Source organism: Hylobates moloch, unplaced genomic scaffold (assembly GCF_009828535.3).
Source record: "Hylobates moloch isolate HMO894 unplaced genomic scaffold, HMol_V3 SCAFFOLD_23, whole genome shotgun sequence".
Classification (NCBI taxonomy): Eukaryota; Metazoa; Chordata; class Mammalia; order Primates; family Hylobatidae; genus Hylobates; species Hylobates moloch.
Genome location: NW_026652298.1, coordinates 15306775 through 15320324, shown reverse-complemented (window position 1 = coordinate 15320324; position 13550 = coordinate 15306775). Strand labels below are relative to the sequence as shown.

At 36.9% G+C, this 13550-nt stretch overlaps 2 protein-coding genes across 6 annotated transcripts in view; one reads left to right on the top strand and one right to left on the bottom strand.

Annotated features, from left to right (window-relative positions):
• Positions 1-11856, top strand: part of SGTB (small glutamine rich tetratricopeptide repeat co-chaperone beta) — a 61326-nt gene extending 49470 nt beyond the window's left edge. Inside the window, exons 9-11 of the mRNA XM_032144689.2 lie at positions 5671-5708; positions 5956-6039; positions 7587-11856. Coding sequence (XP_032000580.1) covers positions 5671-5708; positions 5956-6039; positions 7587-7698 — 234 coding nt within the window. The 3' untranslated portion in view covers positions 7699-11856. The remainder of the gene's footprint in view (positions 1-5670; positions 5709-5955; positions 6040-7586) is intronic.
• TRAPPC13 (trafficking protein particle complex subunit 13) overlaps positions 11710-13550 on the bottom strand; it is a 38994-nt gene continuing 37153 nt past the window's right edge. For all 5 annotated transcript variants that reach the window (XM_032145164.2, XM_032145165.2, XM_032145166.2 and 2 more), the window contains one exon: positions 11710-13455. In XM_032145164.2, coding sequence (XP_032001055.1) covers positions 13348-13455 — 108 coding nt within the window. In that variant the 3' untranslated portion in view covers positions 11710-13347. The remainder of the gene's footprint in view (positions 13456-13550) is intronic.

The following is a 13550-nucleotide window of genomic DNA, read 5'->3' as shown; positions in this document are numbered from 1 at the left end:
ACTTCCAGCTTTTGCCCATTCAGTATGATATTGGCTGTGGGTTTGTCATATATGGCTTTTATTATTTTGAGGTATGTTGTTTCAATATCTAGTTTATTGAGAGTTTTTTATATGAAAGGATGTTGAATTTTATTGAAGGCCTTTTCTGCATCTATTGAGATAATCATGGGGTTTTTGTCTTTAGTTCTGTTTATGAGATGAATCACATTTATTGATTTGCATATGTAGAAACAGCCTTGCATCTTGGGGATGAAGCCTCCTTGATTGTGATGGATAAGCTTTTTGATGTGCTGCTTGGATTCGGTTTGCCAGTATTTTGGTGAGGATTTTTGTATCAATGTTCATCAAGGATATTGGCCTGAAGTTTTCTTTTTTGTTGTATCTCTGCCAGGTTTTGGTATCAGGATGATGTTGGCCTCATAGAATGAATTAGGGAGGAGATCCTCCTTTTAAATTTTTTAGAATAGTTTCTGTAGGAATGATACCAGCTCTTCTTTGTACCTCTGGTAGAATTCAGCTGTGAATTCATCTGGTCCTGGGCTTTTTTTTTGGTTGGTAGGCTATTTATTAGTGCCTCAATTTCAGAACTCATTATTGGTTTATTCAGGGATTCAGTTTCTTCCTGGTTCAGTCTTGGGAGGATGTATGTGTCCAGGAATTTATCAAGTTCTTCTAGAAATTCATTGGTAAAATTTCTAGTTTATGTGCATAGGACTGTTTATAGTATTCTTTGATGGTTGTTTGTATTTCTGTGGGGTCAGTGGTAATATCCCCCTTATCATTTTGGATTGTGTTTGTTTGAATCTTCTCTCTTTTCTTCTTCATTAGTATAGCTAATGGTCTATCTATTTTATTATTTTTTTCAAAAAACTAGCTCCTGTATTCATTTTTTTTTTGAAGGGTTTTTTATGTCTCTATCTCCTTCAGTTCAGCTCTGATCTTGGTTATTTCTTGTCTTCTGCTAGCTTCGGGGTTTGTTTGCTCTTGTTTCTCTAGTTCTTTTAGTTGTGATGTTAGGTTGTCAACTGGAGATCTTTCTAGCTTTTTGATTTGGGCATTTAGTGCTATAAATTTGTTTCTTAACAAGAAAGAAATTTTAGCTGTGTCGGAGATTCTGGTATGTTGTATCTTTGTTCTCATTCAAAGAAGTTCATTCTTCTCATTCAAGAAGTTCAAAGAACTTCTTGATTTCTGCCTTAATTTTATTATTTACCCAAAAGTCATTCAGGAGCAGGTTGTTCAATTTCCATGTAGTTGTGTAGTTTTGAGTGAATTGAGTACCGTGTGGTGATGAGAAGAATGTATATTCTGTTGTTTTTGGGTGGAGAGTTCTGTAGATATCAGGTCCACTTGATCAGAGCTGAGGTCAGGTTTGAATATCTTTGTTAGTTTTCTGTCTTGATGATCTGTCTACTATTGTCAGCAGAGTGTTAAAGTCTCCCACTATTATTGTGTGGGAGTCTAGTCTCTTTGCAGCTCTCAAAGTACTTGCTTTATGAATCTGGGTGTTCCTGTATTGGGTGCATATATATTTAAGATAGTTAGCTCTTCTTGTTGAATTGAACCCTTTACCATTATGTAATGCCCTTCTTTGTCTTTTTTTTGTTTTGTTTTGTTTTTTCTTGAGACAGAGTCTTGCTCTGTCACCCAGGCTGGAGTACAGTGGCGCGATCTCGGCTCACTGCAACCTCTGCTTCCTTCTTCGTCTTTTTTGATCTTCTTTGGTTTAGAGTCTGTTTTGTCAGAAACTAGGATTGTGACCACTGCTTTTTTCTGTTTTCCATTTGCTTGGTAAATTTTCCTTCATCCCTGTGTTTTGAGCCTATGTGTGTCTTTGTATGTGTAGTGGTTCTCTTGAATACAGCTTACTGATGGGTCTTGTTTTTTTATCTGGTTTGCCATTCTGTGTCTTTTAATTGGGGCATTTAGCCCATTTACATTTAAGGTTAGTATTGTTATGTGTAAATTTGATACTGTCATCATGATGCTAGCTGGTTATTTTGCAAACTTATGTGGTGGCTTCATTGTGTCACTGGTCTGTATACTTCAGTGTGTTTTTGTAGTGGCTGATAACAGATTTTCCTTTCCATATTTAGTGCTTCCTTCAGGAACTCTTGTAAGGCAGGTCTGGTAGTAATGAATTCTCTCAGCATTTGCTTGTCTGAAAAGGATCTTATTTCTCCGTTGCTTATGAAGCTTAGTTTGACCAGATATGAAATTCTGGGTTGGAAATTCTTTTAAGAATGTTGAACATTGGCCCCCAATCTCTTCTGGCTTGTAGGGTTTCTGCTGAAGATCTGCTGTTAGTCTGATGGGCTTCCCTTTGTAGGTGGCCTGGCCTTTCTCTCTGGCTGAATGGCAGGGTTCTTAATGTGTCCATGTACCTCCTGTGGGAAAGCCATGGATGGACTTTAGGAAGCTCATGGATTTTCCCAAAATTATATATAAAAATCTGTGTACATGTGTATGTGTGCATTTTTCCAGGGAGAGCATCATATTTTTCATGAGATTGGCACAGGAATCTGCCAATATATGAAAGGTTAAAAACTACTCTCTTACATAAAAGTGGTCCTAGGAAGATATCTAACATCTGCAGTTTGAGTATTTGTCCATTGTGGTTCCCTAGGCTTGCCCCTCAGCATTGTCTGCCTTGTTTTCTATCTTTAGAGTTTATTTGATATAGATAGATAGATAGATATAGATATAGATATAGATATAGATATAGATATCTCATATGTATGTCCTCTATTCTTACAAAACAACAAAATAATGTGTGGGCCTTTTTGAGAACATACACGCTGTGGTCCAATATGTGGTAACTTTGATTTAGTGGTTTTAGGATGTTACCAGGGCATATCAAGCTCCTGAGGTGACTGTATACTTTGGATGAGAATTATTCTATCACATGATATGCCCTTGGAAGGCAGGAATCAGTTTTTATTCATCTTTTGTTTCCTTCAAAAAATGTGTCTTGCATCCATTAAATCTTCTGTTGAACTGAAATGCACAGATGACTCATTCCCAGTGAGATAAGTCTTTTCAGCAATTGGTAGTTTTTATTTTTCCCTCATCAAATTTCAGCCCTCTTACCATGCTAGCAAATACATATTTTGTAGATCTTGTGACTTCATTTTTTTTTTTTAAGCATGGGTACCCATTCTAGGACTCAGGTTATGGCATTGTAACAAGATGTGAAAAATGGAATTCTTTTAGTTTCAGATTTGGCTTAGGCTCCAAGCTGCTATGTACCAAAATAAGGTGTGAGACCACCATGTAGGAGTTGCAAAAGATGGGGATAAGAGACATGTTTTGTGACTCTTAAAAAAGGCCAGGTTGATGGAAATTAAAACATGATTTTTGGAGAGAGCTATTAGAGTTTTAGGGCTCCCTATATGAAGGAATTAGGGAGGCTTGCTCTCATCTCAAGCTCTCACTGAGAAAGGGCTTTTCTGGTACAGAGACTTTCTACCTGATGGTTCAACTGGAAAGCCAGTGGCAGAATTAGCTGTGTGGTTTGGGCAGTTACTGTACTGATGAGAGTGGAGCAGAGGTGTTTCCTGTGGACCAAGGTGAGCACACACAATTGTGAGAGTGTGTCTGAATATGTTCAAGAGGCTTTCCTGGAAGTGTGACAGGATCCCAACACAGAGAATCTCTGGAGGACTGCCAAGAACCTAAGACTGAAGGGAAAGTCATAGCATCCACCCAGAGGGTAAATTAAATTACCCTTTTCAAAGAATAGATAAGAAATCTCCAGGGGCCTAGGGAAAAAAGTGTCTGAGGAACACCAGAAAGTACCCCATAAGAGAACCACAGTAGTTTTTGAATACCTTGCAAACTCAAAAAGCACCAATGCAAAACTAGTAAGATAATATCAGTCATCAAATAAGAACTTTGCTGCTCCTTTCACCTTTCCCTCCATTTAACCCTCAGCCTGGAGGGCCACAACTCTTAATCAGCAAGCTGGGGGAAGAGGACTGGAAGTACTACAGGGTAAAGAAGCACTATAGGCCTTGGTGTGGTGGCCCACACCTGTAATCCCAGCACTTTGGGAGGCTGAGATGGGCAGATCACTTGAGGTCAGGAGTTCCAAACCCCTTCTCTACTAAAAATACAAAAATTAGCTGGGCATGGTGGTGCATGCCTGTAATCCCAGCTACTTGGGTGGCTGAGGCAGGAGAATCACTTGACTCCGGGAGGCAGAGGTTGCGGTGAGCTGAGGTCATGCCATTGCACTCCAGCCTGGGTGACAAAGTGAGATTTCATCTCAAAAAAAAAAAAAAAAAAAAAAGCACTATAGGACAGCAGTCCCCAACCTTTTTGTAACAGGGACTGGTTTCATGGAAGACAGTTTTTCCGTGGACCATACCGGGTGTAGGAGTAGGGGCAGGATGGGGAGAGAAGCGTTAGATTCTCTTGAGGAGCACTCAACCTAGATCCCTCACATGCGTAGTTCACAATAGGTTTCTTGCTCCTATGAGAATCTAATGCTGCAGCTGATCTGACAGGAGGTGGAGCTCAGGCAGTAATGCTTGCTCGCCCACCGCTAACCTGCTGCTGTGCAGCCTGGTTCCTAACAGTCTGTGGCCCAGGGGTTGGGCATTGCTACTATAGTAAACAGAGCAGTCAATGGTGCCTCTTTTCTACTACAACTGGTCAATCTGTAGCAGGCCCATGCTAGGAAGGGAGAAGTTTTACCAATAAATGAAGCTTTATGTATTTGGTTGTTACGCTGAGACATTAATTGCTGAACTGGAGGTCATTTTACAGAACTTAAAGTGACAGGAGGATTGCTTACTGAAAAGTGACTGGAAAAGCATAGATCTGTTCTAAATTTCCTCCAGGTCATAGATTCTGGGAGAAGGGGAAGAACTACTGTTGCAGAACTAGTTTAAAGGGATTGCAAAACACAGCGTTTCATGTTTACAGCTCATATATCCTGCTTTTCCTGTGTAATGCCTTTAGCACTTATGGGTTGGCTCAGAGGCATCAATCCTGACTGGGACTTGAGGAAAGTTTTGAATTACTTACGAATCAGTCAGTGATCTTTCTGGTAATATAAGCAAGTGGTGGCTTTTCCCAACACCTCACAGAGAGTCTGTGAATAAAATTTATTGTCTACAAAGATTTAGACTAAATTCAAATTTTACATAAATATTGTTGACATTACCAATTTGAGGGGAAAAAATGTGATGCTTTCAAAATAGAATGTTTTAAAAGGGTGTGTGCATGTAAATATAATTCCCTGTGCCACTGTAAGCATGGGAAGGATTGAAATTGCTGGGTCCCATGGAGCAAAGTCACATCTCTTAAGAGCTCGTTTGGAATGGACGTTCTCAAGTGTAGGAGATCCCTTAACTGTACTTTTAGAGTTCCTATTTTTCCTTTTGGCTTAATTGGTCTGATCAGCAGTAGTAAGTAAACTGCTGTCAACATCCTCAGTTTATAGTGTTGTTTGTAATCTCTTTATCCTCACCATGTCTTCTTAATGCCACTTTTTCTAGTACCTCCTCTCTTTTTACATTCCCCTTTACTTTGCATAGCACACTGAAACTCTACAAAATGTTAGTGCATACATGATTCAGCTTTCATTCTTCTAAAAAAAAATCTTTGTTAAAGATCCCTACATATTAACTGCCTTTAATGGGAGGTGCTATTTTTCAATTCCAGGCGGCAAGTTTAATGCAGAACCCTCAAGTTCAACAGCTGTAAGTATATAGAAAGAGCTTATTACACTTCCCCAACCCTTCTACTTGCCAGGCTTCTAATTTGAGCACATCAGCTTAAAAATGATGAAACTGTTCTGAATGACAGTCAGTTGGAGCTTAAAGCAACACACATTTGGCCTAGCCTCTGGTATAACATGGGTATATTTTATTAACTTTTCCTCATCCAGTTGTCCTATTTGTTAAGAATATATACCAATCCCAGTGATGTATTTCTTGTGTACTCTAGAATGTCAGGAATGATGACAAATGCCATTGGGGGACCTGCTGCTGGAGTTGGGGGCCTAACTGACCTGTCAAGCCTCATCCAAGCGTAAGTATTATTTAAAACAGAAATAATGAAGATGTATTTTATGTTTTACAGCTTATCTCTATGGTGAGGGGTCAGGGCTTTCTTTTTAAATGTTTATCTTTTACCGTTAGTAACTTTGGCCTCCTTAATGTTACTAAATCTGAAAGAAGTTCATGAATTAGAACCACTTTTTAGACTGCAGGGCGGGAATCCATACTTAGATAGTCTGGCCAGCCCTGTCTGTTGAGAAAAAGAACCATGTGTATTATGCTTTTTTTTTTCCCCATTCATTATGCTTTATTTTTTGGGACTTTCAAGTACCAGCAGAATCTTTTTCTTCTTTTCTTTTTTGGCACCATCTCAATAAGGCGGGTGAGGGACAGATATTAGAAAAGTAGATAATTTATATCCCTACCCAATGGCTACAGAAACTGAGGTACAGGTTAGTGACTTACTAAGGAACCCATAGCACATTCAGTCTTTTCATTTACAGCCTAATTTTAATTTTACTTGATTGTGTTGTCAGCATGAAATTAGGGTCCTTGGTTTTTAAGTGGGGCTATCAATACTATATCTTTGCTTACAGAGGGTCCCAATGATTGGTGACCTGGTACTTTGAGGGTATGGAGACAAACAGTAAAAATCATATGTCCAAATAAATTGTGATCTCATATATATATAAAGCTACTAATCCCCCATTTTTTCCCAATGAAGATCCAAGAAGTTTTTCAGCAGACTTCAAACTACTCGGGGACGCAGATGAAGGTCAAATATCCTCTTAAATATATATCAATTTAGGTACACATACGTAGTTTAAAGTCACATGTTACATATTTTAATGTTCAGGCAATTCAGGAAATTTTTATTCAAACTTTTTAGTGCCTGTCAACACTTAGAGAACTACTTGCATCTTCTCATTACTTGAGCACATTGCCTTCACTTATATCAAATTGGTGAAGATAACTTTGCTTTTCGAATCTGTGTCTGATGCTCTCGCTGGACACTTTATATGAAGCCACAGTACCACTTGTTGTTTCTCAGCACAACTGTGTATCCACTTAGAATATTGCATTTTTAGAATGACCTTTAAATGGCATATAATAACATCTAACACTGGCAATAGAGGGTCACATACTGCAATTTGTGTTAAACTTCTTAGTGTTTTTAAAATTACTTGTTAGGTGACCTCCAAAAGCATCCCAAACTGGGTGTTATATGAGACTATTAAGACTTGCGTATAAAAGCATTATATTTGAGCACATATAATAAAAACATATACTTCTTAGCCCTTTGCTTCTTTGTCATTAGCACTAGAGAAGTAGATTTCACCCAGTTGAGGTACGTATTTTTTTTAGCTGGGTGTTTCGTTTCTTATAAAGAACACTGCATTGTAATAATGCTATATAGAGGCACTGGTAAACTTGTAGATTCTAAAGTCGTGGCTCTAAAACTTGTTTTTATAGAAAAAAGCCCCCTTTAGGTAGCTCCCACATTTTCTGCAGTTCTTTTTGCATGGGTAAATGTGACTGGCAATTCCCTATTCAAACCACATTGCCTCTTTACTACAGGGGACAGCAGTTTGCTCAGCAGATACAGCAACAAAATCCTGAACTTATAGAGCAACTGAGAAATCACATCCGGAGCAGATCATTCAGCAGCAGCGCTGAAGAGCATTCCTGATTTAACCAGGGGCTCAAGCCCAAGATACAAATGGTTTATGGCTATGAATGAAGTATTTGTTGTAGATAGTACCCCCTCCCTCCTTCAAAAAACCAAACACCATATCTGATGTGTGAAAATAATGGAGGAAAACCTCTTGTGTATATTCTTAAAGAATAAATCTGTTTAGACAATAGGTTTATCACAAACAAACTCAAAACGTAACGACTCCTTTTGAAATGATCACTAGCCATGTTAAGTGCCAATATAGCACTGGGATAAGGTTCCATTTTCAAACTTCTATCATATTTGTATATTAGACTTAATAGCAAAGTATATTTATTGAACTCTAGTAGGGCTATTTGTTGGTAAGCTCTTTAGCTCCAATTTCCCTTAAGCAAAGTTTTTTGAGAAGGGAAATGACCCAAAGGAAAGGTTTCCTGTGCTGGTTGAGAAGAAGTGTACTTGCCACTGAGCAGTATGTCAGGAAAGAAGGAATATTATCTAGGTTTAGCTTTGATAAGTGCTATCAGTAATGAATATATAACATGGGAACCAATATTATCTTTAATGTTGCTTGTTCTGGTGAACAGAGAATCTTAAGAGCTGTTAGAAAGTAGCACTTGATGCAAGGGATGTTTTGAAAAGAAAAAATTGGTAATGCGAATGTATAGAAAGTAAAGGTAGGATGCTCAGGTTTTCTGCATAGTTCTTAACTAATCTTGTCTGCAGTTTGGTATTGATAACATTAGCATGGCCACTTATGCTAAATACACAATAAGATACATTTAGAAATCCTTAATGTACTGGTTAGGTCAGTGGTATAACTGTTTGACTTAATTATCACAATTTCCCCAGTGGTAACCTTACCTTGGAAACTATCAAATATAAATATATTTTAACTAAGCCAGTGACCTGGTCCTAAGTTAAGGATTTTCTAAATGATATTTAATTGTGTGCCCATAAACACTGATTTTTTTTTTAAAAGAAAACTTAGTAATTATTTGATGGATAACAAAAAGCATCTGTCACTAACATTGCTTGTTCATGTAATCTTCTGTGATAATTTGGCTTGGCATGCCAGTCTTATAATTAACATAATTGAAATTTGATGCAGTTTAAATATAACAGGAGACTTAAAATATTTTATTATAAATTAGATGCCATATTAGTGGAGAAAAGGGGCATTAGGTATTAATTGCATGGGTCTAACTACATTGATGATAGTTTAATTCCAACTAGAGTATATTTTTTGTTTATTAATCATGAAATTGGTGCTGACATGTAATGACTTCACAAGTTTTACGAGGGAAAACTGAAAAAGGAAGTAATATAAATTTTGTGGGGTTTTTTTGAGATGGAGTCTTACTCTTTTGCCAGGCTGGAGTGCAGTGTTGCAATCTCAGCTCACTGCAACCTCCACCTCCTGGATTCAAGCGATTCTTGAGCCTCAACCTCCCAAGTAGCTGGGATTACAGGTGCCCACCACCATGCCCAGCTAATTTTTGTATTTTTAGTAGAGACGGGGTTTCACTATGTTGGCCAGGATTGTCTCAATCTCTTGACCTCGTGATCTGCCTGCCTTGGCCTCCCAAATGCTGGGATTACAGGCGTGAGCCACCGTGCCTGGCCACTAATTTTTGTTTTTAATGGAGACAGAGTTCCACCATATTGGCCAGGCTGGTCTCGAACTCCTGACCTCAAGTGATCTGCCCATCTTGGCCCCTCAAAGTGCTGGGATTAGAGGTGTGAGCCACTGTGCCTGGCCAGGAAGTAATATACAATTGAGTAATAATGCAGATGATTAGGCCTTATAGAACCCTTATCAAAAGACTAATTGGCCGGGCTCTGTGGCTTATGCCTGTAATCCCAGCACTTTGGGAGGCCAAGGCAGGGGGGATCACCTGAGATCAGGAGTTTGAAACCAGCCTGGCCAACATGGTGAAACCCACCTTTACTGAAAATACAAAAATTAGCCTGGCTTGGTGGCGGGCACCTGTAGTCCCAGCTACTCGGGAGGCTGAAGCATGAGAATTGCTCGAACCTGAGAGGCGGAGGTTGCAGTGAGCCAAGATTGCGCCACTGCACTCCAGCCTGGGTGACAGAGCAAGACTCCATCTCAAAAGAAAAAAAAAAAAAAAAAGAAAGAAAGAAAGAAAGAAAAAGAGACTATTTTGTATCTTGAAGTTTAAAGTCCAACTTTTCTCTTTCTCCTTTGTGACGTTAGAACAGTAGTTCTATAACTTCATTTTAAGAATCACCTGGAGAATTCATTAAAGATGCAGATTCAGGGCCACGTGTTCAATTCTGATATAGTAGGTCCTGTAATAAGGCCTAGGAATGACCATTTTAAACAGTACACTAGGTGGTTTTGATACAGATCCAAGGACTCTAATTTAGAGGAACACTAGGTTAGAGGTTTCTCAATTAGACCTGCAAACACCTAAGCACCTGGGCTAAAGCTATAATTAAGATATATAGTTCTGCAGAATTTAAAAAGAGCACAATTTAAGTCTTCGGCCCTCAGAAGTTAAATTCGTATTCCATCTAAGCCAACTTTGATTTTCATTAAGTTAGAATGAACTCCTAGTATTCCAGTATTACACAGAACGAAGTACTACTGCTAACACATAGAAGTCATTACTGTGATATAAAAAGCAAAATAGATCCTTAATTAAAAATTAGTCACTCATATTCAGTGTTGAATAAGAAGTTAAAGATTCTAGCATAACTATCTTGAGTGCATTAAAAATGCTTTTAGAGCAATAAGATAAGCTTCTAGCTGACTGCCTAGAAAAACAGAAGATACAAATTCACAGTGTCAGAAATGAAAGAGGGGATACACTACAGACACTATAGGTATTAAAAGGCTAACTAGAAAACACCAGGACCAACTCAAGGATTGTATATTTAACAACTTAGATGAAACAGATTCCCTATAGGATACAAACTAGAAAGCTCACTGTAGAAACAGATAACCTAAACAGACCCATATTTATTAAGGAAATTGAGTTTGTGGTTAAGTTAAAAACCTTCCAGTAAAGAAAACTACAGGCCCAGATAACTTCAATGATGAGTTTTACCAAACACTTAAGGGAGAAATAATATCAATTCTGAACAATCTCTTCCAGGAAACAGAAGAGGAGGAAATACTTCCCAACTCATTTTATTTGACCAGTACTACCCAGACAAAGATACTATAAGAAAAAAAACTTTAAAACAATGTCTTCATGTGCTAACATCTGTAGTTAAATTAGCCATTCTTTTTACATGAAATAATGGGAATTGGTATATTTCTTCTTCCATTTCATTTTTCTATTTCTTTTTGCTAATACACCACCTGTAACAAATTCAATCTAGATGCTATCTGTCCACTTACCTACATTTCCATTCTATTCAAGCCACTTTTGCTCTTCAAGTAACTTGATCACTTTGGAATCATAGCATTGCAAGCTATTTCAAAAAAATGTTGCGTGGTTGGGTTGTGCTAGCTACTTTTAAATTTATAAAAAAATGCCCCATATATTTTCTTGCTTGTCTGGGAAATATAGTTGCTATCTAACTAGAAAAATAAGAGGGCATTATTAAAGTAACTCTTTAAGCATCTTACTAAATGTTTGACTTCCATTAACCATATTTCTTGTAGTAGCTGTAGCTATTATGATACTGTGTAAAACAGAACAGATTCTATATATGCAAATGACATTTTCATTTAATGTACCAAATTGTGTATCTAACTTTTATAATATAGGTTAAACAGATCCTTTCTAAGATGGCATTATTTAATCTTTACTTAAAACTATGAAAAATGTGTCTAAGTTATTGTTTATAAACAGAAGAGACTATAATTAAAATATAGAGCAGATTCCAAGTGACCATCATGTTACTTTTAAGATTTAAAACAGAATGAAACAGAAGATTCAATCATAAGAAGATGCTTGAAAAACAATCCAAGTGTCCAATGCAGTGGCTATAAAATATTATTTCATCATTTAATCAATCTTTCTTAATCATTTTGAAACAAAGACAGACTTCAATTTTACACTGCTTGCACTTTATTTTGTACAGACATTTCATTAATTATTGCTCAATTTTGAGGTGCAAACCTTCTGAATATAGCTTTCATTTTGGACCAAACAATTTGTTATGGCAATAAATAATGATGCATTGAAAAACCAATTTTTGTATTTGATTTAATGCACTCTTACATTTAAGAAATTATATATACATTCTTGAATTTCAACTTACCAAAATAATAGAATAGCTTTTATTTAACAGCCTAAGCTTTTGTTTTCCTGACAAATACGGAAACTTTTTGTTACATTAATGCCGCAAAGTTGTTTATCACCTCAGCTTTCTCACTGCTTTGCTCATAACTAAGTGTGATTACATGGAGAGAGAAAGTTTTGTAACAGTAACACATGATTTAGAGTTTAAAATCATATCAGAAGATGGGAATTATTTAAATATACCTTATAAAAATAAGTGGCTTAATCAATGAGAAAAAAAACAAGGAGTTTTTGGCTTATAATTAGAAAATAAGTATTATTCTAGTTAATAGTTAATAAAAAAAAACCAAACTAAAAAGTAAAACCAATTCTGATGTGTTCAGTAGCTGAAAGATATGTATGTTTGTAGGTATAATATACAAATACAGACACAAACCATTACAGTAATTTTGAAAACAACTAGAAAGCTTATACTGTGTTAACAAATATCAGGTTATAAGAGGACTACCCCCTTTGTTTTAAGCAAACTTTTTCTGCTGCCTGAATAGCTAGGAAAAAAACTGGAGTTAACTGAAATATTTCTAAACAAAATATTACAAAGTTCTAAGAAACAACTCTATCTTCTAGATTGAGGTCAGCTAACTATACCCTGCAGGCCAAATCTGCCTAGCTGCCTCTTTTTTTTTTTTTTTTTTTCACATGGAAAACTCGAACCTTTATTTTTTACCATAGACAAAAAATGAATTTGAGGCAAAGTAAAGACTTAAAGGTAAAAGGCAAAACTATGAAAGTTTTAGAAGAAAATATATGGGATATCTTTATGATCTTGGGGAGAAGAATTTCTTTTTTTTTTTTTTTTTTTTTTTGAGACAGAGTCTCACTCTGTCGCTCAGGCTAGAGTGCAGTAGCATGATCTCAGCTTACTGCAACCTCCGCCTCCCGGCTTCAAGTGATTCTCCTGCCTCAGCTTCCCGAGTCCAACTGCTTCTTTTTGTGTACACCACTGTACTTTTTTTGCCTACTGGCTGCTCTTGCAGTACAATGGCAGAGTTTAGTATTTGTGACAGAAACCTTACGGCCTGCAAAGCCTAAAATATTTAGTATCTTGTACCTTACATAAAAAGTGTGCTGACTCGTGTTCTAGATACTTGCTAGGGACAAATGGTCTTAGATACACAGCTTTTGGAGAACAAAGTCCAATGGTCATCTAAAATGAAATGAAATTAAATAATAGGTGTAGAAAATATACACATGTTCATTTCGAACATAACTTACAAGATAAAATCAGATCTCTTCAAAACAAATATTTAATATTTTAACCATTTTACAGGAAAGAAATTTAAGAAACATTTACTTCATTGTTGACGTCATCATTTTACAAAGGTGACAAAAAGAGCAGTTCTGTGAAACTAAATGAAAAGCCTAACATTGGAAGTTTCCTTCAGCTTTCCACTTTAATGGCAGAAGATACCACACAGACTTGTGCGATGTCATCATATTCATATGTTCTCTTTAAGAATGTGTCTGTTAGTCTTAAGCCAGAGATGCTCTATTGAGAGAGAGAGAGAGAGAGATGAGTCTAAGTTTTCATTCATTCAGAGGAAATACAGATACTGCAAATGACTTGTAAGTTAACAGCACCCA